The 26,646-nt window shown below is 35.9% G+C and overlaps 1 protein-coding gene across 1 annotated transcript in view; it reads right to left on the reverse strand.

Moving 5' to 3' along the window:
- Nucleotides 1-9,137: 9,137 nt before the first annotated feature.
- col13a1 (collagen, type XIII, alpha 1) overlaps nt 9,138-26,646 on the reverse strand; it is a 41,375-nt gene continuing 23,866 nt past the window's right edge. Inside the window, exons 16-35 of the mRNA XM_066679035.1 lie at nt 25,075-25,152; nt 24,951-24,977; nt 24,809-24,844; nt 24,654-24,710; nt 24,525-24,548; nt 24,382-24,426; nt 24,235-24,279; nt 23,972-24,106; nt 23,619-23,690; nt 23,451-23,495; nt 23,195-23,245; nt 21,146-21,172; nt 20,970-21,056; nt 18,422-18,457; nt 17,446-17,499; nt 17,239-17,292; nt 17,078-17,113; nt 13,508-13,594; nt 10,939-10,977; nt 9,138-10,524 (exon numbers count right to left, since the gene is read on the reverse strand). Coding sequence (XP_066535132.1) covers nt 10,522-10,524; nt 10,939-10,977; nt 13,508-13,594; nt 17,078-17,113; nt 17,239-17,292; nt 17,446-17,499; nt 18,422-18,457; nt 20,970-21,056; nt 21,146-21,172; nt 23,195-23,245; nt 23,451-23,495; nt 23,619-23,690; nt 23,972-24,106; nt 24,235-24,279; nt 24,382-24,426; nt 24,525-24,548; nt 24,654-24,710; nt 24,809-24,844; nt 24,951-24,977; nt 25,075-25,152 — 1,038 coding nt within the window. The 3' untranslated portion in view covers nt 9,138-10,521. The remainder of the gene's footprint in view (nt 10,525-10,938; nt 10,978-13,507; nt 13,595-17,077; nt 17,114-17,238; nt 17,293-17,445; nt 17,500-18,421; nt 18,458-20,969; nt 21,057-21,145; nt 21,173-23,194; nt 23,246-23,450; nt 23,496-23,618; nt 23,691-23,971; nt 24,107-24,234; nt 24,280-24,381; nt 24,427-24,524; nt 24,549-24,653; nt 24,711-24,808; nt 24,845-24,950; nt 24,978-25,074; nt 25,153-26,646) is intronic.

Consider the following 26,646-nt stretch of genomic DNA (forward strand, 5'->3'; position numbering starts at 1 on the left):
TTGAATGAAATCATGTGTGCCACAATTATTGGTGTTAGTACTTTGTACAACCTCCTTTTGCCAACAAGACAGCACTTAATCTTCTCCTATAACTCTTCACAAGATGGGAGAATACAGAAAGAGGGATCTTCGACCATTTCTCTTTGCACAACCTCTCTAAATCATCCAGAATCCAGGGTCTTCTCCTATGCACTATCCTCTTTAACTCACCCCACAGGTTTTCTATTGGGTTGAGGTCTGGGGACTGAGATGGCCAATGAGAGGAGCTTGATTTTGTGCCTTTTGAACCATTTTTGAGTAGATATGGCCACATGTTTAGGGTCATTATCTTGCTGAAAGACCCAGTGACGACCCATCTTCAGCTTTAGGGCAGAGGCCCCCAGATTCTAATTCAAAATGTCCTGATATTTTAAAGAGTTCATGATCCCATGTGTCCTTACAAGGTTCCCAGGCCCTTTGGAGGAGAACCAGGCCCACAGCATCACCGATCCTCCCCCAAACTTAACAGTGGGCATGAGGTGTTTTTCTGCATACTCATCCTTGGTGTTACGCCAGACCCACTTAGAGTGTTTGTTGCCAAAAAGCTCTATCTTTGTCTCATCTGACCAAAGCACATCGTCCCAGTTAAAATCCCAGTACCGCTGGCAAACTCTACCCGTTTACGCTTAAGAGTATAACACAGAAAAGGCTTTCTCAGAGCTTTTTTTCTACATTTTTTGAGAGTGAGATTATGCTTCTGCAATAAAAAATATATTTATTTTATTATTATTAAACCATTGAGCTCTCTCAAGACCTTCTCAACCTTATTGTTGCAAAACATACTGAGGCATTGGTTACAGAACTGGTCAGATGAGACCAAAACTTAAAGGAACACTATGTAATATTTTCACCTTAAAATAATAGCTTCAAAATCATTGTGATGGTTTACTGACCTGTAATGGGGAGAATAGAGACTCTGTCATTGCTGCTCTGGGCTCAGCACTGCAGAAACTACAATATGTAAACCACCCCTTTACTTCCCCTCCCTGCCATTTACAGTACAGTGCTGTAAAAGGTAACTGAACTAGGGGGAGCCCCAGGAGCAGGAAAAAACCCCAAATCTTGCCCAGTGTTCCTGAAAAAAATATACTAAACTAAACTAAAGTGTCCTAAGCCATTGTGAAATTTTATACTTGTGCGTTCACATCTGCGGTGCTCTACAATTACACTGCCAAACCACTAGGGCTGAATTTCAAACATCTTCAACCATATGTAATACAGAATGTAGTGGTATTAGATTTACAAATATTTAAAGTGCACTATTTAGGGCGTGTAATGTAGAGGAGTTCATATTTTGGACTTCTTTACTTGAGCACCTTAATCCATGTTCATCTGACTGCAGACCAATCACAGTTGTCTTGGTCTGCACAGACACGATGAGTGACATTTCTGGAGAGGTGCATGTCAGGCCATGTTGCCTACAGCACAGGTTCAACACAGAAGCTTAAATTGGGCTTAATACTTAGGAGAGAGCGACCTCTGTCTGAAGGGCAGCACCTTGCGGGTATGTAATAGTTGATGCAACACAATAAATTGTATTTAATCTTTGGCCATTTCTGCTGTGTTCATCTGTGTCAGACTAATTAATGACAATTGATTTAAAGACTGGGGAACCAAGAGTGACACCTACAATGTGTTAAGCACGAGTCTTGTTACAAAAGTTATAATAGGACTTTAGAGCCATACTTTTAATTTCAGTACTTAAGTACATTTGAAGATAAATACTTTTGTACTTTTACTTAAGTGAAGATCTACAATGAGGATTTCTACTTTTACTGGAGTAATATTTTACCTTGAGTATCTGTACTTTTACTCAAGTCCATTTTCTGTGCTTTGTCCACTGCTGCCTTATAGAAATATATTTACTTAGAAAATATGTAAGAAGTTCAATACTTATTTCACATGCTAAATACCTCCATAACAACACAATAGCTAACACAATACACAGCACTAGCTCATACAGTTATAATTTGCCTGGGTTGTGTGGCATGAAGGGGAATCATGGACCCCAGATACAGTCAATTGAGGACTAAGGAGCTTGTGGCACAGCCATAATGAAACTGCTCACCTTTTGTTAATGTGAAAGACACTTTTCTGAAATAGGTGTGTTTTATTTTCAGCTAGCTTACCTAGTTTTAGTCTACTCAGACAAAGCATTAATAAAGTACATGATAAGTGTAGCAAAAGGTGTTTTAAATGTACTCCTACCACAGTCCAATTACACAATGTGACTGGCTGAGAGATCATGGTACTCTGAATTAATCTTTGTATGGTATCACTCTGCCTGCAATGTCACAAAGAGCAACATTCAAAACTAGGGTTGTGCTGTATAATACATTCATTTATTCATTATCTGTAACCACTTATCCAGTTCAGGGTCGCAGGGGGTCCAGAGCCTACCTGGAATCATTGGGCGCAAGGCAGGAATACACCCTGGAGGGGGCGCCAGTCCTTCACAGGGCAACATAGACACACACACATTCACCCCTAAAGACACTTTTTTGAGTCACCAATCCACCTACCAACATGTGTTTTAGGACTGTTGGAGGAAACATGTGTTTTAGGACTGTTGTAGCAGCTCACTGAGTGGTGATATCACACTCTGAAAACAGGTGGGGAAAAAACAAAAGCCCAGTAGCCCACAGCAATTGTAAGTTTAGCTTTGAGGTCAGAAGAGAGAGAAATGAAGCTGAAAACAAGCAAAATACTCAGAAGACCCTTCACTCAACACTTTGCTCACAGGTATGAAGCTTGAAAATCTACTGGGGTGTGCTAAACCACAAGTCCCTGTTAGCTGGAAAGCTATGCTTCAAAACTCTGCACAGTTTGTCTTATTTTGCTTATTTTCAAACTTTTCTTTTCCTCCAGCACTAGTTGCTGAAATGTGCTCTCTCAGAAATGGGTTTTTATTGTCATTATCTGTGTCAGTGTGCATTGCCGGGCTGTGCTGGGTCTGAACTTCACAGCAAAAAAACCCTTTGCTCGACTGCGCTTCCAAATAAGAGGCTCACACAGCCCAACAGTTTATTTAAGGCATCACATCTGTACTGGAGAGGTTTTCATTTAAACAGTTAATAAAAATGCTTGTCTGTAATGTTTCTGGTAGTCTGAATTCACTGTGCAGCTGCCAATAGAGTCCAATAACCAACACCAATGACCTTATTAACCCATTAAAGCCTGAAATAATAATACAGTAAAACTATTTTTTTTTGAAAATCACACTTTATGTGGCCCTTTAACCAAAAAACTAAATGTTGTTAATTTATACATTTCTAAATTCATCATATTTAGGCATTTACCAATTTACCAACTTTCATTTAGTTCACTGCATCAGTTAAAAAAGTTCTTCACATTGTTATAGACAATTTTTTCTCAATTTGGATTAATTTCAAGTAAACAATTGATTGTCTCTGTTCTTCAGAACTTATCAGGAAAAACAAAACATTGAGCTGATGAGAAACTTCTCCAGAGGTCCTTGACCCATAAGTATTCTGACCTTTTTACATTTCATATACTGGTGGTAATAAAAACATCAAAACCACAAAGGGTCTTTTTTTGTTGATCTGCACAACCGTGTTTCCATATTTAAATGAAATAAATTGTTGTAATAGTTGTTTCGGTTACTGTCTGAATCTTGGCTTGAGGTATGAGGTCATTCAATGAATGTCCCACACTCACCTGTATCATCCTTTTCCTCTGAATCTGTCTCACAAAATCTATATCAACAACTGAGCCAACACATTTTGCACAAAAAGGCTTTTGGAAAACTAAAAATACATTTTTGTTTCATAAAATACTTTGTAAAATTGTATAAATGTGTTTTGCTGCTGTAAAGAACAGATTCAATTTTCCTAATATTTATTATAATTAATGAGCATTTGACAGGTAGAATACACTACATCTATGAAATGGAACAGAAATGCTTAGTTTTACTACAAGTAACATCATACAAATCATACCTGGAATTGGTTGTTTGGCAAAGAAAAAGTCTTAAGTAAGATTTTCACCTGTGTTTTCATGATGATAGCAACCATTTTGTATAGGTTTGGTAAATACATGGAAATGCTTCCACTTCACTCACAGTTCAGTAGAGAACCCAGAACACTTGTCCCAAAAAGATGGAAGTTTGTTTCAGTATTTCTCTTCATTAGATGATGAAAGAGCCACCTTTAAACATCATGTATCATATTTGATATATTTGGCTTTATAAGGTTAAGTAGTTATTTTTGATCATTTGACATCCGCTCTCAGGTTTAACCAAGAATACCTTAAATGTTTTCATTGATAACACCTTGACATTTGTTGCAACGTAAGAGCTTGGTGGTCCTAAGAGTGCTTTTTAACATTGATTTTTAAGGGCTTATCTTCAGAAAGGTGGGAAAAAAGGCTTTTCTTTTTCTCCATAATTTATTGACTGACATTGTTCACGATAACATGGTAAATGCATGAATATTTCAAAAACAAGTAATCTATGATTTTTAAAAATCTGAAGAAAAAAAGAAAAACATTTATGAGAGTAAAATTTCACTTATAAATAAATCTTTGGTTTGTAGTGGGTCTCAGTATCCCAAAATGCATACACTGAATCTGCATTAATAAATCTTTACATCTTAATTCAGTATCTGAGCTCAAACCATACATTCAAAAGGGAAAAACAAAATCATATCCAAGTCAAAAAGACTGTTGAAACGTGTGAGTGATGCGGTTAGGAGAGAACAATGTAGTTTGTGCAAAAAAAAAAAAAGAGAGATAACATAACATCATGCAAGTGAATGTTCCAGACGTCATGAAATATTAAAATGCATTAATATGAAGAAATGCCCTTGTATCCATTTTCAGTTTAGCTAACTGTGCTAACGGTGTAAATCTAAGACAAACTTGAGTTTAATATCTCCATGTTTCATGCGGCATGCTTTGGTAAAGCTGATAAAAATGATGAAAATTGTGTTATGATAAACTCACTGTACTCACATCACCTCAAAAATTACTGTAGTACTAAACTAGCAAGACTAAAACTGGGATTTATAAATAAAAATCAGCATGAATCGAACATAGACTGGCATCCAAGTCTACAACTGTCAAATCTGGTCTCTGTATCTAAAAAGACTTGACAGCTGTTACAATAAAATAAGAGTAGAGTTCAGCCATGCCGGGTGAATTCAGATAAAGGGGAATATTTATTTATATATGTGAAATATAATAATATATAATAATAGCTAGTTTGTTATAAATCTAAATAATGAGCACAGCTTGTTTTGTAAAAATAATATAGTATGCATGGAACATTTTTGGGCAGTATTTTGGTTACTGTTAAAAAAATGTTGGTAATAAAGATAAGGAAATAAATTCCACAGAATTTCTGAATGGTCTAAAGGATGGTTTAACACCAGATAAACACCTAACAAAGTTTTTAGGATTATATATTCTTTTAAATCAGTTTATTCATGACCCACATCAATAAAAGACTTAGTTTAATTATCATAAATTATGAGATGATCATTTTTGGGCCATTATCAGTCTTGATCAGTTAGAGACAATTCTTCAAATTTGCTCTCACCCAACCTCAGAGACCCTATGAACCATGAGAAAACAAATATTTGGATACAGTAATTAATACTGAGTTATTGTTGTAACAGTAAAAATGTAATTTAGTAAATAGCAGACCATAGTTAAAGTTTAAATTTGAATATCTTTCTTTGTTATTTGGAAACTCATGGTCATATACACTGTTCCATGCAGACTTTAAAATATGTCCACTGTTGCACTTCACCTGGATTCACCCTGCTGTATGTTCAACACAGTAATGGCTGCATGCATTTAGAAAAATATTGGTGACATATTTAAAAAAAATGTCATACCTCTACTATTCAGTAGCTTAATGTACACATTATATGAACGATACATTGTACAAAGAAAAATAAATGATAAAGAAAATGTACATGTGTCATAAAATTAGGGAAATGTTCTGTTTACAAAATAATTGACATACAGTACAAACGATGCATTAATTTCTTAGACAAAATATGACACACCACTTACAATGTGCAAAATCAACACTCAAAAGGCATAAAAATATGCTGTGTGAAAAACAAGTAAAATATTGTTTAAAATATGTGCTTAGGTGGATTCAAAATGATAATTTTATTAATAAAGGTTGTGTTGGATAGCTAAAATTTGTAATAATTTGAAATGTTGCAGTGTTGCTCAAATTGCATCCAAAGAGTAGGACATTAAACATTTGTACGCAACATTAAATACTGATTTTTATAAAGTCTTGAAGGAAAATTGTCATTTGGATAGGAATATATCTGAAGCACATTTAAGCCACAATCAGACATTTACTAAGCTGTTTTCATAATATAGTTTTATATTCATCATATTTTACAATATTATGAATGATTTAATACTATAGTTGATAAATAAATATAGACAATTTAGATAGTGAGATACTGTTACTGCTGAAAAATAATTTACTTTTCATGGAAATATCTGATTGTGAGCTTAAGTTACAATAATATAATTTTTATTCTATTGCATTTTGCTGTTTTAGGAATTTAATATATATGAGAATAAATTAATTAGTTCTTTGAAGTTACAAAAACACAAATGGGATCAGCAAAGCATATACAAGATGCAAGTCTTAAATGGTGACATCTTTTATAGCAAACACTATTTGTGTATTCTGATTGGAGTCTTGAGCTGAGAACAGCTGTGTAAATACACTATGACATCAGGAATGCTTCTGTGCATTAATCTATCAACATAATAAAACACTTCCAGTTTTTATACACTAAACCAAGTCACAGTGTGGTTTTGAAGAGTGAAGAATTTTCCAGTTTCAAGCTGTGATAGGGTGGATGCAATTATGTCATGTACTGAGCTTTACTGTGACTATGCCAGACATGTAAGTATGACATTAATAATAATAACTTTGTACCGGACAACTAAATATAGGCTGTTACTGTTACTGCATCAGCAGCTGTTCAGTCTCTAAACAGAACCGGCGGCTCCACTTTGGCCTTCCATAAAAAGTAAACTTCAAAAATACCTTTAGAGAATACCTTAGAGAATCAGTTAAAAAAAAAACTCTCGAAAGTCCCATCTGGCCAGGAGGCTGACATAATAGTTAAATTAATGTCTCATCAACAATTTCAATACTGTTCAAAACAATCTACACAGTTTAGCTGCCCACCAAAATTAATCCTATGTTTAGAACAGCATTTCCTAATGCCGTGATGTGTTTTAATACAAATGTAATTCATTGCTCTTTTAAAGCACATATGAATCCAAACCACTGAAACCTCTAAATGCATCAGTACACTTGCTAAGTACTGCAGACTTTCTAAACCAGTATAGAACTTCTGGAGAATATCTGCAGTAGTATAGAAGTGCTGAAGAAATTCTGCAGCAATGCGGAAAAATTTAGAAGTTATTTTTATATTAACGAGAATAAAGTATGGGGCTGTTTTAGCAGTTCCATACTAAGGAAAATTTCTAGACAAACTGGATTACATATTCCACACAAGTATAGAGCTACTGTAGACTTTTAACCAAAGTATAGACATGCTGTAGAATTTCAACAGTAACTGCATTAGACATTTATCAGTAAATAACTGTGTCCTATAAATGCAAATGCCAGTATTGATTTATGAATATAGATAAGATACTGTTTAAAATGTGTTAAAGCTGCACAACATTCTACTATTTAATGCCTTTGTGTCAGTAGCTGTCTTAATAATTTACATAAATATTGAATTTGTATTTGCTGTATATACATTTTAACACACTTGGAGGTGAAATGAGTAGAGATGGAGATGTCAGTATGTGAGTGAAGTTACAGACACTTGCTGTTACTCACACTGACAAAAGGCAGTGAAAAACTGAAATCAGGAATCATCAAAAATTGGTGTTCTTGTTTTGTCAGTCTGGAAACAATGAGATGACATGTTTAGTGAGCTGCACTGAATTCTAGGATCACAGTTACTGGTGTCAAATAAAAAAATACAATACTACAAAATGTTCTTTTTCACATAGTGAACAACATAAAATGAAAGAAAAGTGTGTACAATGTGGAGAAAGTGATAAACTATTTGTGTTGCAGCTGTTTCTTCTGTGATGGTCTCAGCAGAAAAATGGTGAATAAAAAGCTCCTTATGTAGGTCTTATCAAGGTCAAGTGTGCTCACCTACGCCCCTCTGTGGAGCCTTGCAGTTATCCTAGGCTTGCTGCAACTTGCTTAAAAATCCACCAAACAGCCGCCACAGAGCACAACTCAAAGATCTTCCACAATCTCTTCAAGTTTCTTTGTAGATTAGAACAAAGACACACCAGAAGCAGGTGGGTCTCTTGGTTGCCTTACTTCTTAGCCAGCTGGAAAGGATTCTGACCCTTTCAGTGAAACAAAGATAAGTTATTCATATATTTTCATACATTTTACAATACTGACTAGACATTAAAGAGGTCATATTATATATTTAATTCTTAAGTCCACTTATAATGTTCCTATGATTTTATTTTCCAGAAGCAGTTATAATTAATTTTTAAATATCAGTTATAAACCTCTCATTATCCCTTAGTTTTAAACAGATTTTTATTTTTTCTACAGGGCCTGTAAGACTTATCAGTGTAAATAAAATCTGGCCTGATTGGGTGCACTGTACACTGTCTAATCACAAAACCATTATGGGATGAAATGAATGGAACAAAGTGTTATGATATAACTGAGACTCCTCAGCCACTACATATGCAATGATATAGCTACTTCCTGAAAACATAGGTGTCAGTGTTTAAATATATATTCAGCAGCATATTCCATTCCAATTGCTTTTCACCTCATTTCTTTTTTTTTATACAGTATATAAAATCAATCTTAATATGACCCCTTTAATATCTCAAACCACATATGTCAGATATTGTGAAGACACCAGGTGCAAGTTAGGTTAACACAAACACGAGAACAAAGTGAGTTATGTAGAAAATAAATGCACTGGGTGGTACAAATGTGCCTGTCACAAGGCAATCTAAGATGAAATGGGAATTCAGTCATTTTTGACTGTTAGTTGAAAGAAATAAGACTGGATGTAAACAGAAAGGGTTTAACTAAAATTTATTTTCCTTTTGATGTTCATGTAGATAGCTTTTCTGACATTCTAATATCTCTCATGACTACTATGGCAGGGTAGAAGCATTACAGCACGTTAGTATGAGGTATTACAGCTTGGTGATGAGTTTTTTGACGTGGATTATTGTTGCAGATTGTAGTTCATCTCATTAACAGGCAAAATGGAATTCAGACAGAGCTTTTCATGGTAAGCAGCAGCAATTGAACACAATGCACACAGTTAATCAAATTAATTATGTCTTCAACACTTGTTAAACAATAAAACAAAATAACAAAACACAGCAAAATGGTACATACAAACAAAAAATAGCTAGGGGCCCTCCTCATGTGACCCTGACATACTGCAAGATGTGAACAGAAAGCATTAGAAATGGTTTAATTAAGTAAAGTTTGTATATTGCTCAACTTCCTTCTTCATTTCTGCTGGTGAATGAGGTACAAAAAGTAATAGAAGCGTAATAGCAAATGCAGCAGCTTGCTTGTCAATAGAGCAGCAATATACTTATGATATAAATTAATGGAAGACTTCATGAGTATTGGTCAGATGTGTAACATTAATTTGGCACTATTCTAACCATGGTAAGGGCATACAAACAAAACATGTTGCTTGAAGCAAGATTCAGTTATGTATTTACAAATGGCCTATCAAGGCAAAAACAATGCACAAGGCTTTTGCATAGACAAAGATTTAAATCCTCTTAAAGCTGCCCAACAACTGCTCTGTTAATTTTCTTAACTTCCTTGAACTTTGCACTTCAAATATTCTTTCAGAAAACCCTTTCAAGAGATTAAAATATTTGCGAAACTTGCATGTACAAACACCAATAATTTATCCATTGTCATACAAGTAAACTGTTACAGAAAAGCTCAAGAGTCTTATGAGGCATGTCGGAAGCACATTTTTATAGAAATGAGCCCTTGTAGGTTCCAGTATACATTAGATATCACAGTGTTGCTTCTGATGGTATATTAAGTTTAATCTCAGAAATGAGGGTTTTCCTCATGGAAGGCCACTTCATAAATCCAGCTCCACTGATTAGTGCAGCGTGGTCTGTTACAGCTCATCAAAACACCATTATAAAATAAGTTAATAGGCACTTATCAGTTAACATAATGCACAAATATCATGCATATGCTGCCACAGTATATTTCCTCCCTAATCAACACATATCAACATAATGCATAGGCACAGTATAAAATCCATTACATGAACATTACCAGTATTAAAAATAAACAATCTGTACAAAAGTCCTGCCAGTATTTTTTATGATTTTATGTATTTTCCCATCATATAACAGAGCAAAACAGTACAAAAATAAATATTCTATATACAATCAAAAAAAGGCATTCCGGTATTAACGTCACTGCAAAACAAGAAAAACAAAAACACAGCATGTAATTTCATGCAGGACAAACATGGAATACTGGCATATTAATATTTTCCCCTATTCTGAGATACAATTGAGATATATTTTGTAGAATATAAAATTCTAAAATTACACAATTAATACAAATGCTTATATATGTTATACATTTTCATAAAATACACGAACAGAAACTGTATAATTAAATATATCCTGGTGAAATCAAAAAGCTAAAATAGTATATAGCATATGTAAAGATATCACTTATTCTGAACATTTCAGTTCAAAATACATCAATTTCTAGTGTGTTATGAGACTCATGGATTAGTAGATGATGCATTCAAATAGTGCATCACTCAAAACCATTCCAAACAACTACACTGACTACATTGTAGGTTGCTGAAGCTTACTTACTTTATTCCAACACCCTGGTACCGGTAGACCATCATCACCCTGAGAAAGAGAAGTTGTCATGAGAAACAATTCAGGCACACACTGGCACACACAGAGAAAGAAATATCAAATACTTCAATAAAGCAAAGGTATTTAAGCTGCAACATTTATCATGACATTTCATTCCATTTAGATTTACATATTTTCAAACAAGATTTTCAAAAAGTATATATATATATATATATATACACAGGGTGGGCCATTTATATGGATACACCTTAATAAAATGGGTAACAGTAAGATGGGTGGTGACCATGGTGGCCATTTTGAAGTCGCCCATTTTGGATCTAACTTTTGTTTTTTTTAAAGGGAAGAGGGTCATGTGACAGATCAAACTTATTGGGAATTTCACAAGAAAAACTAAGCCTGTGCTACCATTTCTCCTGCAGTGTTGCTATCAGTGTGAAGCGTGGGAGAAGAGGGTTGCATTGACATTCCAACACAATGGGCAGCACTTTGAACACATTTTATAAGTGGTCAGAAACTTGTAAATAACTCATGAAAACTCATGTTAAAATCAAGCACACCATTGTTTTTCTTGTGAAATTCCCAATAAATTTGATGTGTCACATAACCCTTTTCCCATTGATAAAAGAAAAGTTGGATCCAAAATGGCCACCATGGTGATCACCCATCTTGAAAAGTTTCCACCCTCCCATATACTAATGTGCCACAAACAGGAAGTTAATATCATCAACAATTCCCATTTTATTATGGTGTATCCATATAAATGGCACACCCTGTATACACATGTTTCATGTTTATAAAATAATGTTAAGCTTTCCTTTCTTATATATATTTGGAAGCTTGATTTAATGATGCCAGGCTGAACAAATTTTCTTTGATGACCCTTGTGGTTGTGCAGTGAGTATTTAGTGTTACTGTGAGAATATGAGAATCATAACATTAAAATATTATGTTGTTCTTAGCTTCACAATAACGAATGCATGCATTCCCTTAAGATATTAAAGTGGCTGAAGAAGGAATTAGTACTTTGTTTATATTTCATTTACAGTATGCCTACAAAGATGTGTTAGAATTCTTTATATATAAAAGCACATAGGTTAGAGAGGTTAGAGAACTATTCCAACAAGAGCAGCAAAAATAAAACTAAATTTCATGTTAAGAAATTATTTAGTGATAGCACAAGCTGTAAGCTTTACAATCATAAGTGAATGCACTTATAGTAGTGTTTTTGATGCAAAAATAACTGCTGAATAACTGAATGTTGTATGAACAAACAGAACATGCAGACTTATTTTTAAATACAATAATATTTAACATTTTGGAACTTCTCAGATCAGCCTATGTCACTACAGCACATTCTGTTAAGAGTTTAGGAAGTGGCTATGAAAGTGAGGGAGCATGCTAGAAAACACAAGGACAGTGAGGGAGAGCACCATACCACAGGACACGGGGCATCCAGCCCATCCAGGCCTGGCAAACCTGGTTCACCTTTCTCCCCTTTAAAGCCTCGGAAACCCTGTTCATAAAATCAATCACATCAACATCTTCCTGTAGCGCAGTGCCCCTCATAGGAACCTGCTGAAGGTACAGCCGCTCTGCACAGAGCAGCCAGGAGCCTGCAGGCCAGTCCTAACCACAGCATGCTGACTGGGCCTGGCAGTGACAAGAAGAGGCTAACAGAGTCCACAGGATTAGAGGCCAATTACAGCTCTACACTCATAAGTGACAGCATATCATGTTGGTGAATCTTATATTCACAGCCTTCAAACCTGACAAAACCCACAGGGCCAGATTCACAAAGAATTTCTTAATGTGATACTCAACTGGCATGGTAGTTCAGTCCAAGTTTTGGCTTAATCCAGTATAATTGTTATCACAATTCCTTTCTTATTGCATTTTGACTCAATCAGAAGTGCCTTTTGTTAATTTTTTATATCAACTGACAATCACACACTAAAATGTCTCTTACCCAGTGTATTCCACCAACATATTCCATCTAGTGGAAATCAATATGGGTATACTCCAACATTCTACAAAGCTTTTGTCACCTTTATTTAAGGTAATGAACCTGTCAAATAACCATTTTATATGAAAACATGTTAAAATAAAAAAATATTTAAAACGCTTTTTACCCCCAAATTTAAAATTTTGGGGTAAAAACTAACTGGATAAAAGTGTCTGGTAAATGAATAAATATGAAAATAAAGATAATGGCATCTGCTCAGTGGACTGAGCAAGATCCCCTTCTTGTCAGTGCAAATCCTGAAAATAGGAAAGGCCCAAAGTAAGTTCTGGTCTTTCTCAAGGTTGTTCAAAATTTGGGAATGGTTCCTTATATATGTAAATGCACTGATGTGCAATAAGCCAATCACAAGGGTTTCTCCATGAAAAGCACTTCCTAGGGTAAAACTCCAAAAGTTTGGCCAGAACCCCTTTGGGTGTCATTGTTTATTCTCACACCAAGACATAAGGTGGTCTCTGTGGCTGCAGGGATGTCGTTTCAAATCCCAAGTGCCATTGCCACCTTTAGCCTTGATGGTACCACATTGAACGAAAGACATACCAATGGACAGGGGGCATCTAATCCAGGGGCTCCTTGGTCTCCCTTATCCCCTTTGGCCCCCCTGTTGCCTCTCTTGCCCCTTTCCCCCTGCAAACAACAGTGCATCCAAAAAGACAGACTTTAGTCCTTGCATTGAACTAAAGTAAATATATATATGTAAATAAATATAAGAATTTAGCAAAAAGCACTATCATGAAAAGTAGTTTAAGAGATGTTTTTGTGCTTTAAGAGCTTAAGAGTAGATGTGCTTTTGTACTGATCTATGATAAAGCAGAATAATAAAGGGATTTAGATGTCAGTGGAGGGGTTAGGGAAGAGGGGTAGGAAGAGAGCTATTGGTGTGCAAACTCTAAAATGTAATGTTGGAATTTAAAAAGAAAATATTGGTCTTTTATTATAGTTCTTTAACTGGATTAATCAGAATTTAGTCTGGCTAAAAACATTACAGCTAATTTGGAAACATTTCTATTTGTCTGCTGCTCAGAAAATATTCCCATGAAAATAAACAAACCAAAGTTGTAAAATCTACTTAATCTACAGAGTCTGATAAAGATATCGTAATTCTTACAGTGGACTATGTACGGTAGTCTCGGATTTTGCTTCATTTCTAAAGAATTACTCAGATCAGTTTAAAGGATAAATGTCCAAATGTCAGCAAATCAAATTTCATATCCACAAACTCCCTTGCAATATGCTACTTATCTTCGTCTTAAGTGCGTAACATTTACTACTAAATCCCTCTAATACAAACTAGCTTAGGTCCAGTGGGACAAAATGTAATTAGAGTTATGCCCACTAGATGGAAATGGTATGTTGTAGACAGCATGTTCAACATTTCATATATTAAAAACAATAAGTACACAGTGTGTAACACCTAGTATTACAGCATATAACCTTAATTTTAGCTTCGGCGTTGAGATAATAATAAGTAATATATAAATGGAGAGAATATCTTTCTACAGTATGGAATGGAACACTAACACACCATGAAACTGCATAAACTGCAATGGCAATGTGGTAGGAAAAAAACGATTTGGAATTGATATATTTTTTTATAGATTATACTTATATATTATTTTATAAGTACTTTAAAACAGGTGAGGAGTTTCTTTGTTTTAAACAGTGCTCTTCAAACATGATCAAATTATAATGCTGCAGCATCCCCCTAATAATAGAATAAAACAAATAACATTATTACAGTAAATATTGATATTCTGTGACATTGGTTTAACCCATTCCAGATCTCTTGAGTTGCAGTCCTTTATAATGTTAGGTTATCACCCAATACCTAGTTTTATCTAGAACTGATAAATACTGAATTATATTAAATGAACCATACAATTGACTTTTTGTACGATCCATGCAATCATAGAAAATATCTGGAAACAAATGTTGTTCTTCACACTAGTTCACAACACATCTACTGCTTTTTAGAAAAAATATAATTTGACATTTACTGTTTTTATGTTTTTGTATTTAATGTAATTATATATGATTTTATACAAGCAACAGGCTTACTGAAATGAGACCTGAGCACACACTATATTTTAATTTAATTTCCATGTCTGCACACCAATAGTCAAAGGCTTTGAGAATTTGGGATTTTATGACTTAGGAATTGTAGGATTCTGACTCTGACTAGAGTGCACAGTCCTCAGGCTAAACAGCAATTTCACAAACATGAAAAAGACAGAAAATTGTCTTAGATGTGTAAAAGAAAACAAATCACTGTATTTGAAAATAAATGGTGTTAATTCCTTAATGCTTTGAAAGATGATTTCTTTTCTCTTGAGGATCAAAGCTATAAATATCAAACCAATTTAAATAAATATTGTATGCTCAGCGATTTAGTCCTTTGTGCAATCAATAGTAAGTCATTAAAACTTGTATTTTATCACATTCTAAATTATGTTTCAATACTTTAGAAAGGAATGCCTACTTTTGATGCTGTATAATCCCTTGTGAATGCCTTCTCATTACTGACACATTATTTTAGTCTTTACACTATAGAACAGGACTTTTATACATATACCCTGATGTTGGTAGAAGATTGAGAGCTGTGTACACTGGCTGAGGCAGAGCACATGAAAAGCTAGTTGACAGGGAGGTAAGTGGAGGAGGAGATGAGGAAGAGGAGGAAAGAGGAGGAGTATTAACCCAGACTACAACATTAGAGGAGCAGGAGGAAGCCAGGGAGGGAGAGAGGGACAGAGAGGACAACCCTGGCCCGACTCAGCAAAAAAGAGCCAGGGGTCACAGGCCAAGGTGCAGGGGAGAAAAAGGGGAGAGGAAGACCTGCGGAAAAAAAGAGAGGAAGACAAGAGGAAAACAGTAAAAACAGCACTGTTCACTGTAAGCCCTCCTCAGCAGCTTCAATTGAGCAATATACAGAATATACAGAACAAACGCTGTAATTGTATCATAAATCTGTATAAACCAGGGATTTAAAAATGTGGATTATCTGAGCTACAAACCCCACAATTTTTGCAGTACTATTATTATCTAATGTAGCCAGTAGAAGGTGCTGAGAGGAACATTGGCATGTCCTGACTTTCGAGGTGGAAGTTATTCAAGCAATAACTCAGGAAATTAAGTGTTAATAGGAAGGAAACACACAGCTATTCGGGAGGATGGAGGGATGTAAGAGATACATAGCTAAAAATATACATATATATAATTTAAGTTGCACAGAAATTCTTTTTTTGCAGGTCTATATAACATAAGCAACACCATTTAAACCACTGACAAGTGAATAAAAGATTATATTACAGTGGCACCTGTCAAGCCTTGGGATATATTAAGCTGCAAATTAACACAGAGTTATGGGAGTTGAAGTACTGAAAGCAGGAAAAATGGGCAGGAGTAAAGTTCTGAGTTGGCTCTGGCTTTGACAAGGGCCAAACAATGATGGCCATATTGATCTGAAACATCATAGATTTTGTGTAGAGATCCTGGTAGTCAGTGATAAATACCTACCAAAATTTCAAATTTCAAAATAACTTCTTTGGGTCAACTTCAAAAACTGAACGCTCATTTGCTGTCTAATATATCCCACTACAGGTGGGATGCCTAATGAGAGTATATGTGTCATCTAATTCACATATACGTAGTTTTATTGCTGTGAATTATCAGTGAACATACTATTCTATCAAGGTTAAGCAGTAGTTTTAAGCAATTTAATTACAAAGTAATCTACAAAATAACTATTCATTGGAATTAACATTTCTTGCTAAACCCCGATCATACATGTATGTCTGACAGACAATTAACTAAAAATCATCAACATTTATAATAATTACTGTCACAAGCACAGAGTCACTAAACCAAGCATGCTCCTGCTCAGCCTAGCTGTCACTAGATTTTTTGGCAAAAGAAACACAATGTATTTGACTACCTGCAAGAAAAAAGTCCTTATAGTAAATTCTAGACCAAATTTGGGATTTTACTGATGGGAGCAGAACCATGCTTGGTTTGAGCCCCACCCAAACCTCCCTCTTAAGAAAATGATGCGTTATTGTTTTCTTATGAAGGCAATAACATTCTACTTCAGACAGTGGCATCAGATCTTACCCGATTTCCCTTTAGTCCTGGTGGTCCTACTAAACCCTATTAAAGCATAGGAGAAAATGATAATGAATGAAACGTGTACTCATCCATACATGTATTTTGCTCTATTTACATCACAACTGACCTCATGAGATATATATATTATTACTATTATTATTACTTACAGGGATGCCTTGAGGCCCTATTGGTCCTGCTACTCCCATGTCACCTTTCTCCCCCTGTGTCAATAAGTAAAACAAAGATAAAAAACTTAGAAATGTTTAAATGTGTTACAATATTATGACTTTTAAAATATTACTGTTAAAGTATACAGAATGGTCCATAAATGAATTTGTAAAAATATGATTTGCATCAAATGAGATACTACTCACCCTTTCTCCTTTTGGTCCTGCAGGTCCAGGTATACCAGCCGGTCCTATTAAACCCTTTGAATGTAAATACAAATCATTAAATAGTCAGACAGAAGACAGATCTGTAGGTATCACGTTCATCACAGGAAAGAAACTGTTAAGGCCCAGAAGATCAACAAGCTTTTTAGAGCTCACCGTGTGTTTTCTGCTAATGTTCTTTTCATTAGTGTAAATAGTAAATCTTCATTTTGGTGAAGAATATATTTAATTCGTAAGGAAATAAGATTTATTGATTCTAGAAGGAGACTAACTATGTACTGTAAAAGATTATTGATCTACTGGGTAATAAACAAGACACATAAGAAGATAATGATGAATCCATCTTCTGTTGTGACTGCTTGACTTTGGACAGGGGTAGTTAGATTTTTTTTTCTTTGCTTTTCTTGCAGTCTTCTCATCCAGTATATGCCATTCTGTAACAATAACACATGCAGCATGCTCTCCTGGTATGACATCACAAGGTCAAAACTTCTTTACTTGAAAGTGTACAGTTCTGGTTGCAGATCTGGATGCAGATCAAGAGACCAAGCTCAGGCATGTTTAAAGACTGAATATGATGGGCTGGAAGGACATGGAAAGACTATTTATATTTGTGTTGGATCTGTCCATATATTTGGTTTATGAGCCTTTACCATGCTTCCAATCAGTCCCCTCCATGCTAACAAATTAAGAAACAATCTGAGTGGATACAGCAAGAGATCATAATCACGCTGGCTTAGGAACAATATACAGCCCTCATAAAGAGTCTAAATACAAAGACCTTGACCAGCAGACAACATGAGAAGGACACAGACAGGCAGAGAGATGGCTAGGCAAGCACGTGGACGGATACGAATGCAGAGAAGCAGGCAGCAGCAGGCAGGCTTTGGAGGCAGAAGGAGGAGACTGGGAGAGGAGAGAGAGAGAGGGTGAGGGGAACGGGTCTTGCGCCACTCACCACTGGACCAGGCTTGCCGTCTAAACCATGAGCCCCCTGGACAGTGTGTAAACAGTTAGAGAGCAGAGAGGAGAGATGGAGATGGTGGGGGAGTGGGAGAGGAGTGTGGGGAGGAGATGAAGTGGTGAGTAAAGCAGTGAATTGTGTGACATAAAAAACAAAACTAGTTTTGATGGAGGAGTGACAGTGTGAATAATGATGTGAGAAATAGACAATAACTCCTTTCAACTAGAAGAAAAAATATCACGTTTTCTTTTCGAATGCCAGTATCAGTAGTCTACAGTATATTCTGATACTGACATTTAACAGTTTTAAAGAAATTTTTTAAATTAATATTTAAGTTTAAAATAACAAATCTATACACCAATCAGCCCTAACATTATTACCACATACTTGTGTTTACACACACACTCCATTCTCCCAGTTCCACTGACCATACAGGAGCACTATGAAGTTTAAGATGTACAGATTTTATTTCATCTGTTACTCTGCATACACTGTTCACTCCCTTTCACCCTGCTCTTCAATGCTCAGGACCACCACAGAGCAGGTATGATGTGGGCGGGAGATGGTGTTTTAGTGTGTGCTGCACTGGTATTAGTGGAACAGACACCACAGTCCATACAAGATATGCAGAGCAACAGTGACTAGAGTCTTTTGCTGCTGTAGGGTCAGTGGAGCTGAGTAAATTGACAGTGAGTGTAGAAACAAGGAGGTGGTCATAATGTTATGGCTGATTGGTGTATATTAAAGAATTATAAGGAATAAAGAAATATTGCTTCCAGAATACGCAAGAATAAAAGCTACATTTGATGCTTATGTATAATGTCAAAATGTCTTTGTTCTTGTGTTAATTTTAGGCTCCATATTTTTCCTGGTAATATCCTGTGATGTACTTCACTTTACATTATTATGTGCTGTGCTATATTTTAGGCTTTTCTTATATATTCCTTATCCAATCCAGCATATTCTGCTGGTGTCTGTACTAATACTTGGTATTAGTTTTTAGCCTTCCGCTTGGCCACATCACTACCCTTCTATGAGTAAGTAACACTTCTGACCAAGTGTTCTGCTGTTGTAGTTTATATAATTGGTCACAATAAAGTAGGACAAGCCATTTGATAATTGACACTAAAAAATATGCAAAGCAATATTAAGTGACCTCCCAGAATATAGAGTCTATAAACTGACTTTCAGGAATAAACACATCTGCGAAAAAAACTACATTTGCCAGGAGTCAGCAGAAGAGCGTTAAATAAAAGTGAATATTTCCAAACTCTGTTTTGAATTTGTGGCCAATTTTGTAGTATGCATATTAGTTAAAAAGCAAAAGGAGTTACTGTACCATTGATGGTGGGACTAGAACAAGTCTTTCCAAGACATTACACAAAAAGTGTACACCAAAAGTTAGGAAAACGACCCCTGAAACTGACAATGAATGTAATCTACTGCATGCCATTTCATGATACTAAACAGAGAACAGTGATATAATAATACCCAGTAGTGGGTCACTGATGAAAAAGAGGTGGATGTCTGCCTCTCACATTAATATTTCTTAATGCAAAATTGCATAGGACATCTGAGCACATAGGACAGCAAGTATGTAATTCACCCGCAAATGTCCCTCTCATAAACCACACAATTAAAATGTATAAATATAATTAATAATAATTCCACTCCAAAAAATCTCAGGACAAAATCTCTTCCATCTCAGGACAAGTGCGACAACCACACATTCATCATTTCTTCTTTTTCAACAAATAGATGTAAATACCATTCAAATCAACAAATTAATAAATAACCAAGGATTTAAGTGTCAATTTCTGTGTATTTGTCATGATTTCAGATGGGTTATCATACCAAATAGCAATTAGAGCTCAAATTCTACAGTTGCACTTAGGTGTCTGCCATCTTGAAGACAAACATTTGCAGCAATGACTTACTAACTATACATTATTGAGCTTTTTGCATTGGTATGCTGAACAAGAAATCAGTAAGTTTGTGACGATTATTCCAGTAAAAAACAGCCTAACATTTAAACAGGTTAAGTATTAATTTAACATCTGGCTCATGTAATTTTATATCTGATTTGTGTGATTCACCCTAAATAATAAAATTATTTTATAACACGAATGGAAGCTACAAATGTATTAAAGTCTAGTGCGTCTGATGGCTATTATTGTTCAGTAAACACAAATGCACTCACTGATCCATGCAACCTGACACCACTGCAACCAATAAGCCATTAGCAAATGAAGCCTACTGTCAACGCCACAAAAAGCGCTAGCACATTAGTCACAACAATGTGTCATTAGTCAGATCAAGTGTAACACAAATGATTTCCTTTGTAAGTCTGAGGAAGAGTTAAAATATACTGATAATTGATATTTGCATAATATTATTCAATTTGCAATGACAATGTATTTATCTCACTCATACAGCCATATGACCTGGACAGGGTTCATTTTCCTTTTATAGTTTAATTTATTTTAATAATTATTGAATTATCATAATAAGTACTACCATATTGTTATTAGATTGTACGTACAGGGAGTCCAAGATGGCCTCTGTCTCCTTTCTCTCCTTTCTGTCCAGATGCTCCTTTCTCTCCTCTCAGACCCACTCCTGGCTCTCCCTGGCAAAGACAAGCAGATGGTTATTTTGGCCTATGAGGATTATTATCTGCATTTGTGATCATATGTTGAACTAGAGGGAGCTTTTCACCTTTGGCCCAGACAGTCCTGGAGGTCCCTGAAAATGAATTGGAAATGCATATTTGAATCATGCCTTTCATTACAGCTGAAGTATCTGCACAGGCTCATTAGAAATGACTAAAAGCTAAATGTGAACATTATTCCTAAGGAATGCTATAAATTTAAAATATTGCTGTTTTATCTGTTTGTTTTAATGTCTCCAAGTCGTAAATACTTCATATGTTCCATGAAGGAGACAGGCCAAAGCTATCAAATACCCAAAGTTTAGAAAAAAGTTTTCCATATACAAACCGGATTCCAAAAAAGTTGGGACACTAAACAAACTGTGAATAAAAACTGAATGCAATGATGTGGAGGTGCCAACATCTAATATTTTATTCAGAATAGAACACAAATCACAGATCAAAAGTTTAAACTAAGAGAATGTATCATTTTAAGGGAAAATTATGTTGTTTCAAAATTTCATGGCGTCAACAAATCCTAAAAAAGTTGAGACAAGGCCCATTTTTACCACTGTGTGGCATCCCCCCTTCTTCTTACAACACTCAGACGTCTGGGGACAGAGGAGACCAGTTCCTCAAGTTTAGAAATAGGAATGCTCTCGCATTCATGTCTAATGCAGGTCTCTAAATATTCAATTGTCTTGGGCCTTCTTTGTCGCACCTTCCTCTTTATGATGTGCCAAATGTTCTCTATAGGTGAAAGATCTGGACTGCAGGCTGGGCATTTCAGTACCCGGATCCTTCTCCTACGTAGCCATGATGTTGTGATTGCTGCAGAATGTGGTCTGGCATTATCTTGTTGAAAAATGCAGGGTCTTCCCTGAAAGAGATGACGTCTAGATGGGAGCATATGTTGTTCTAGAACCTGAACATAGTTCTCTGCATTAATGGTGCCTTTCCAGACATGCAAGCTGCCCATGCCACAAGCACTCATGCAACCCCATACCATCAGTGATGCAGGCTTCTGAACGGAGAGTTGATAACAACTTGGGTTATCCTTGTCCTCTCTGGTCCGGATGACATGGCGTCCCAGTGTTCCATAAAGAACTTCAAATCGTGACTCATCTGACCACAGAACAGTCTTCCATTTTTCCACACTCCATTTTAAAAGACCCCTGGCCCAGTGCAAACATCTGAGCTTGTGGAGCTTGCTTAGAAATGGCTTCCTCTTTGAACTGTAGAGTTTCAGCTGGCAACCGCGGATGGCTTGGTGGATTGTGTTCACTGACAATGCTTTCTGGAAGTATTCCTGAGCCAATTCTGTTATTTCCTTGACAGTGGCATTCCTGTTTGAGGTGCAGTAATGTTTAAGGGCCCAGAGATCACGAGCATCCAGTAGAGTTTTACAGCCTTGACCCTTATGCACAGCAATTGTTCCAGATTCTCTGAATCTTTTGATGATGTTTTGCATGGTTGATGATGATAACTTAAAAGTCTTTGCTATTTTACGCTGGGTAACACCATTCTGGTATTGCTGCGCAACAATGGTGGAATTGGTGATCCTCTTACCATCTTGGCTTCAGAGAGACACTAACACTCTGAGAAGCTCTTTTTATACCCAATCATGTTGTCAATTGACCTAATTAGTGTTAATTGGTTTTCCAGCTGTTCGTTACATGCTCAATTTCCTTTTCCCGCCACTTATTGCTACTTGTCCCAACTTTTTTGGGATTTGTTGACACTGTGAAAATATTTCTCCTTTAAAATGTTACATTTACTCAGATTAAACTTTTGATCTGTCGTCTATGTTCTATTACGAATAAAATATTGACATTTGCCATCTCCACATCATTGCATTCAGTTTTTATTCACAATTTGTTTAGTGTCCCAACTTTTTTGGAATCCGGTTTATATATTGCTCTTTCTTTTTTTGCGTAATTGTATATTGACTTAATTGTTGTTACAGTGGTCAGTCAATGAAATTCCTGATGTATAAATCACAGAAAAACCGAAATATTTTCCTGTGATATTGAGTAGAATATATAGTGTATAACTTTCAAACTTATCTGATTTGACACTCTGTGATATTATCTTAAAAAATTCCACACTGTGCTCACCATTGGCCCAACTGGCCCTGCAGGTCCTGGAGGTCCTGGAGGTCCATAGACCTGGGAGGAATTTAATAAGGCAAAAGTTGCATTAAAGAGTTGTACCCCAAACTGTAATTCACAATACATTTGAACAGCAGGTTATTTTGCTGGTGAATTTTTTGTTTAGGTGGTTGTTCAAAGCTCTGGCCCACAGCTGCTAGCTCTGATAGAATAAAACACATTTGCATGAAGTAATTCTTGAAACATGAAAGGGAATATTTACCAACTCTGCTTTTTCTCCCTTTTCTCCAGGTTCTCCTTTCTGACCCTAAAAAATCAGGTAAAAATACTTACTGCAGTTTTATTATCAATCCTTATGACAATGCTATAGCACACAGTTTGCACACTGAAATCAGTAACATTCTTCTTCTTGGGGGGCACCATTGCATACCATTGAGCCTGGTAATCCAATGGGACCAGAAGGCCCTGCAACCCCTTTTTCGCCAGTAGGGCCATCTAAACCCTACAGAATGGGGAAGGAATGATAAGATACAGATTAGGTGTTGCCAAATGAACAGTTCTGAGGGAATCAACTGACATTGTTATATAAAAATGTGAGATTATGGCACCTTAAATAAATGAAATTTAAAGGGCCATATCTTTACATTCTGCAAACTTTTTATTGATGGACGCAATGCTGCCCACCCACTACTATTGGTTTATGTAATGTAAAAAAAAAGCCATTTTAAAAATACAGAAGGCACTGGATAAATAATTTGTGTCATTGATTCTTTCAGGACTCACAGGAGATCCAGAAGGACCCATGTCTCCTTTATCTCCTTTTGGACCAGGAAAGCCCATGACTCCACCTTCTCCTCGAGGACCCTCAGGCCCTGGGGGACCAATGGGTCCCGTCTCTCCTGGTTTTCCCCGAGGTCCCTAAGGCATTTCATTCAACAATATTAGTCATCTACTTTGATTAAGCATTATCACCAACAGATCAAGATTCCAAATTACAAAAAAAGTAGAGGTTTAAGGCAATAAATACATTGCAACTCAAAGTTTACCTTTTCTCCATCAAGACCAGGAGGGCCAGGAAGTCCGACTTCACCCTGAGCATAAAAAGAGTTTAATGTTTATGCTTAAGAGTTTGATGGTAATGTTAAGAAAAGAAGCATCATGAAGCATAAATCAGAATTTCAAATGGTCCTTACCTTGGGGCCAGGCATCCCAGGAGGACCAGGCAGACCAGGTGGACCCTGCAGTCACACATGCATAATTATTCAAATAAATGTGAATTTAACTGGGTTATTACTACATATGTGCTTTGCTTCCTTTTAGTGAAGGGAACACTTACCATTAGATGCACGTTACGAATGTCCTAAAAAAAAAAAGTTGCATATGTCATAAACTCAAAGCAGATGTTTTAACTTAATATTAAAAATAAATATTGATATAGATGCAGATTATTACAAGCATAACCTACATTTTCATTGTTGTTGACCACTGTTTTTCCTGGTTCTCCTGCTGGGCCTGGAGGTCCCTATTGAGCAAAGAGAGAACAATATTTCAGTGCAATACAGTCAAATTATTTCAAATGATCTAAATCAAATTATCTAAATAGCTGGAGTTTTAACTAACTCTTGGTCCAGATGGGCCTTCAGGGCCTGCTTCTCCCTGTGTGCAGACATAGAAGAATTTGTTAAAGCTAACTATTAAGCAAACAGCACAATGGAAATGTGTCATATTTCCCCTTGAAGTGCTATCATTAAGAAAATCTGACCTTAATTCCTTGATCACCCTTTTCACCCTGCAAGATCAATCAAACAAACAAACAAAAAAGGTCATCATTGGTCATAGTTGAGGATAATTCTGGTGTTCAGCTTTCACACATATTGCTACTATACCATGGGTCCGGGTAATCCTGGTGCTCCTGGTTCTCCCTTCATGGCAATTCCTGAAGAGCTATGCTCACCTTTTTCACCCTGCCGAGAGATAAGACAGAGAGTTATGTTTCAAAGGAATTTTTCAATAATAATTTTAGCAGATTTTATTGAATATATTTAGAGCCATTTTTCTGTATAGTGCGTTGCATTATGTCCCTTTATTCAATGACTAAACAATAATTGTTATTTTTATAAGGGTTTGCATAATTAATTTTAATATTCCTTAGATGCATGCAATTATATACTTAATAATTATAATTTTTATCTTGTTTTATTTGACATCATACATCATAAATTCATGCTAGGCAACACCATGCCTTGGGGTGCAACAAAGTGAACACTGTTTTAGATGGCTACTACATCCAAAAAGCAGCAATTGCATCAGAAATAGTTTTTGTGAGCGCTTTAATTTATTGGCCTACAAAGAAAATGCTTCACTCAAGATTGGATAAAAGAGGTGGATATACTATAGGGCAGAGTTATCTCAAATATGAAAATATATCAATCATTCACAGCTCTTACAAAATTTTTTTATTGCTATCTGCTAAACAGACTTTATAAGGAACAGCTGTGAAACGCTAGCTAATTAAAAACTTTATACAATTATAAAATACATGCTACTTTAAAGAAGAGTTCTTCTTTTAAAGAACTTCAAAGAATTAAAAACCAAGAACTGCTTTGTTACAGCAATGATCACAAAACAAAATACTTATGCTGTTTCACACACAGTGCTCCATCATGCACACACACGTGGGAAAAATACACATTTGAGAAACACTTGGAATATGTTTCTTTAATGTCAAGGGAATTCACACTCATCTGGTTGTAAAATATAAAACACCCCACAAAGTAACAGAGATGCACACAGCATGAGAATGCACTTTAGTTGAACCTCATGCTAATTTCATGCCCATTCCAGGCCTACCTTATATCCTCGCTTCCCAGGAATACCGGGAAAACCTGACTGACCCTTGACAATGACAGAAAAATGCCATTATTTGCTTTGGTTTTTTCATTTCGTAGAGACAATGTTTTACTTTCACCACCCAAATTTCGCCAATTACTTTACCTTTTGCCCAGGAACCCCTGGAAAACCTGCCTCTCCCTGAGGAGGGTCACAAACAGAAACCATGGAGAAAGTAGTACAAAGGAATAAGAAGCAAAAACAAGCACAACTTATTCCACTGAAACTTGACAAACACATACTGCAAACTTTGCTACTTTTCATCAACAGATCGGAAGATCATTTTTTGTAATCATGGCTACATTTTTATACATGCAGCACCAACACAAATGGCACAGTCTGAAACAAACATCACTGACATTAATTGTAAACCTTCTGCCTCAGACGCCCTTGTATCTCTCACAATAATTAGGCAACATGATTTGATGTCAATATTTGGATTGACTTGTCAAGCTTTGCATGTTCCAAGCATGTGAATATCTGATCACTGGCAGCAACACAATCATCAACACAACGTCTTATTCATAGAAAACACATATCATGGTTATATATTTCAAGTCTGGGTTAGC

This window comes from Hoplias malabaricus, chromosome 8 (genome assembly GCF_029633855.1).
Source record: "Hoplias malabaricus isolate fHopMal1 chromosome 8, fHopMal1.hap1, whole genome shotgun sequence".
Lineage (NCBI taxonomy): Eukaryota > Metazoa > Chordata > Actinopteri > Characiformes > Erythrinidae > Hoplias > Hoplias malabaricus.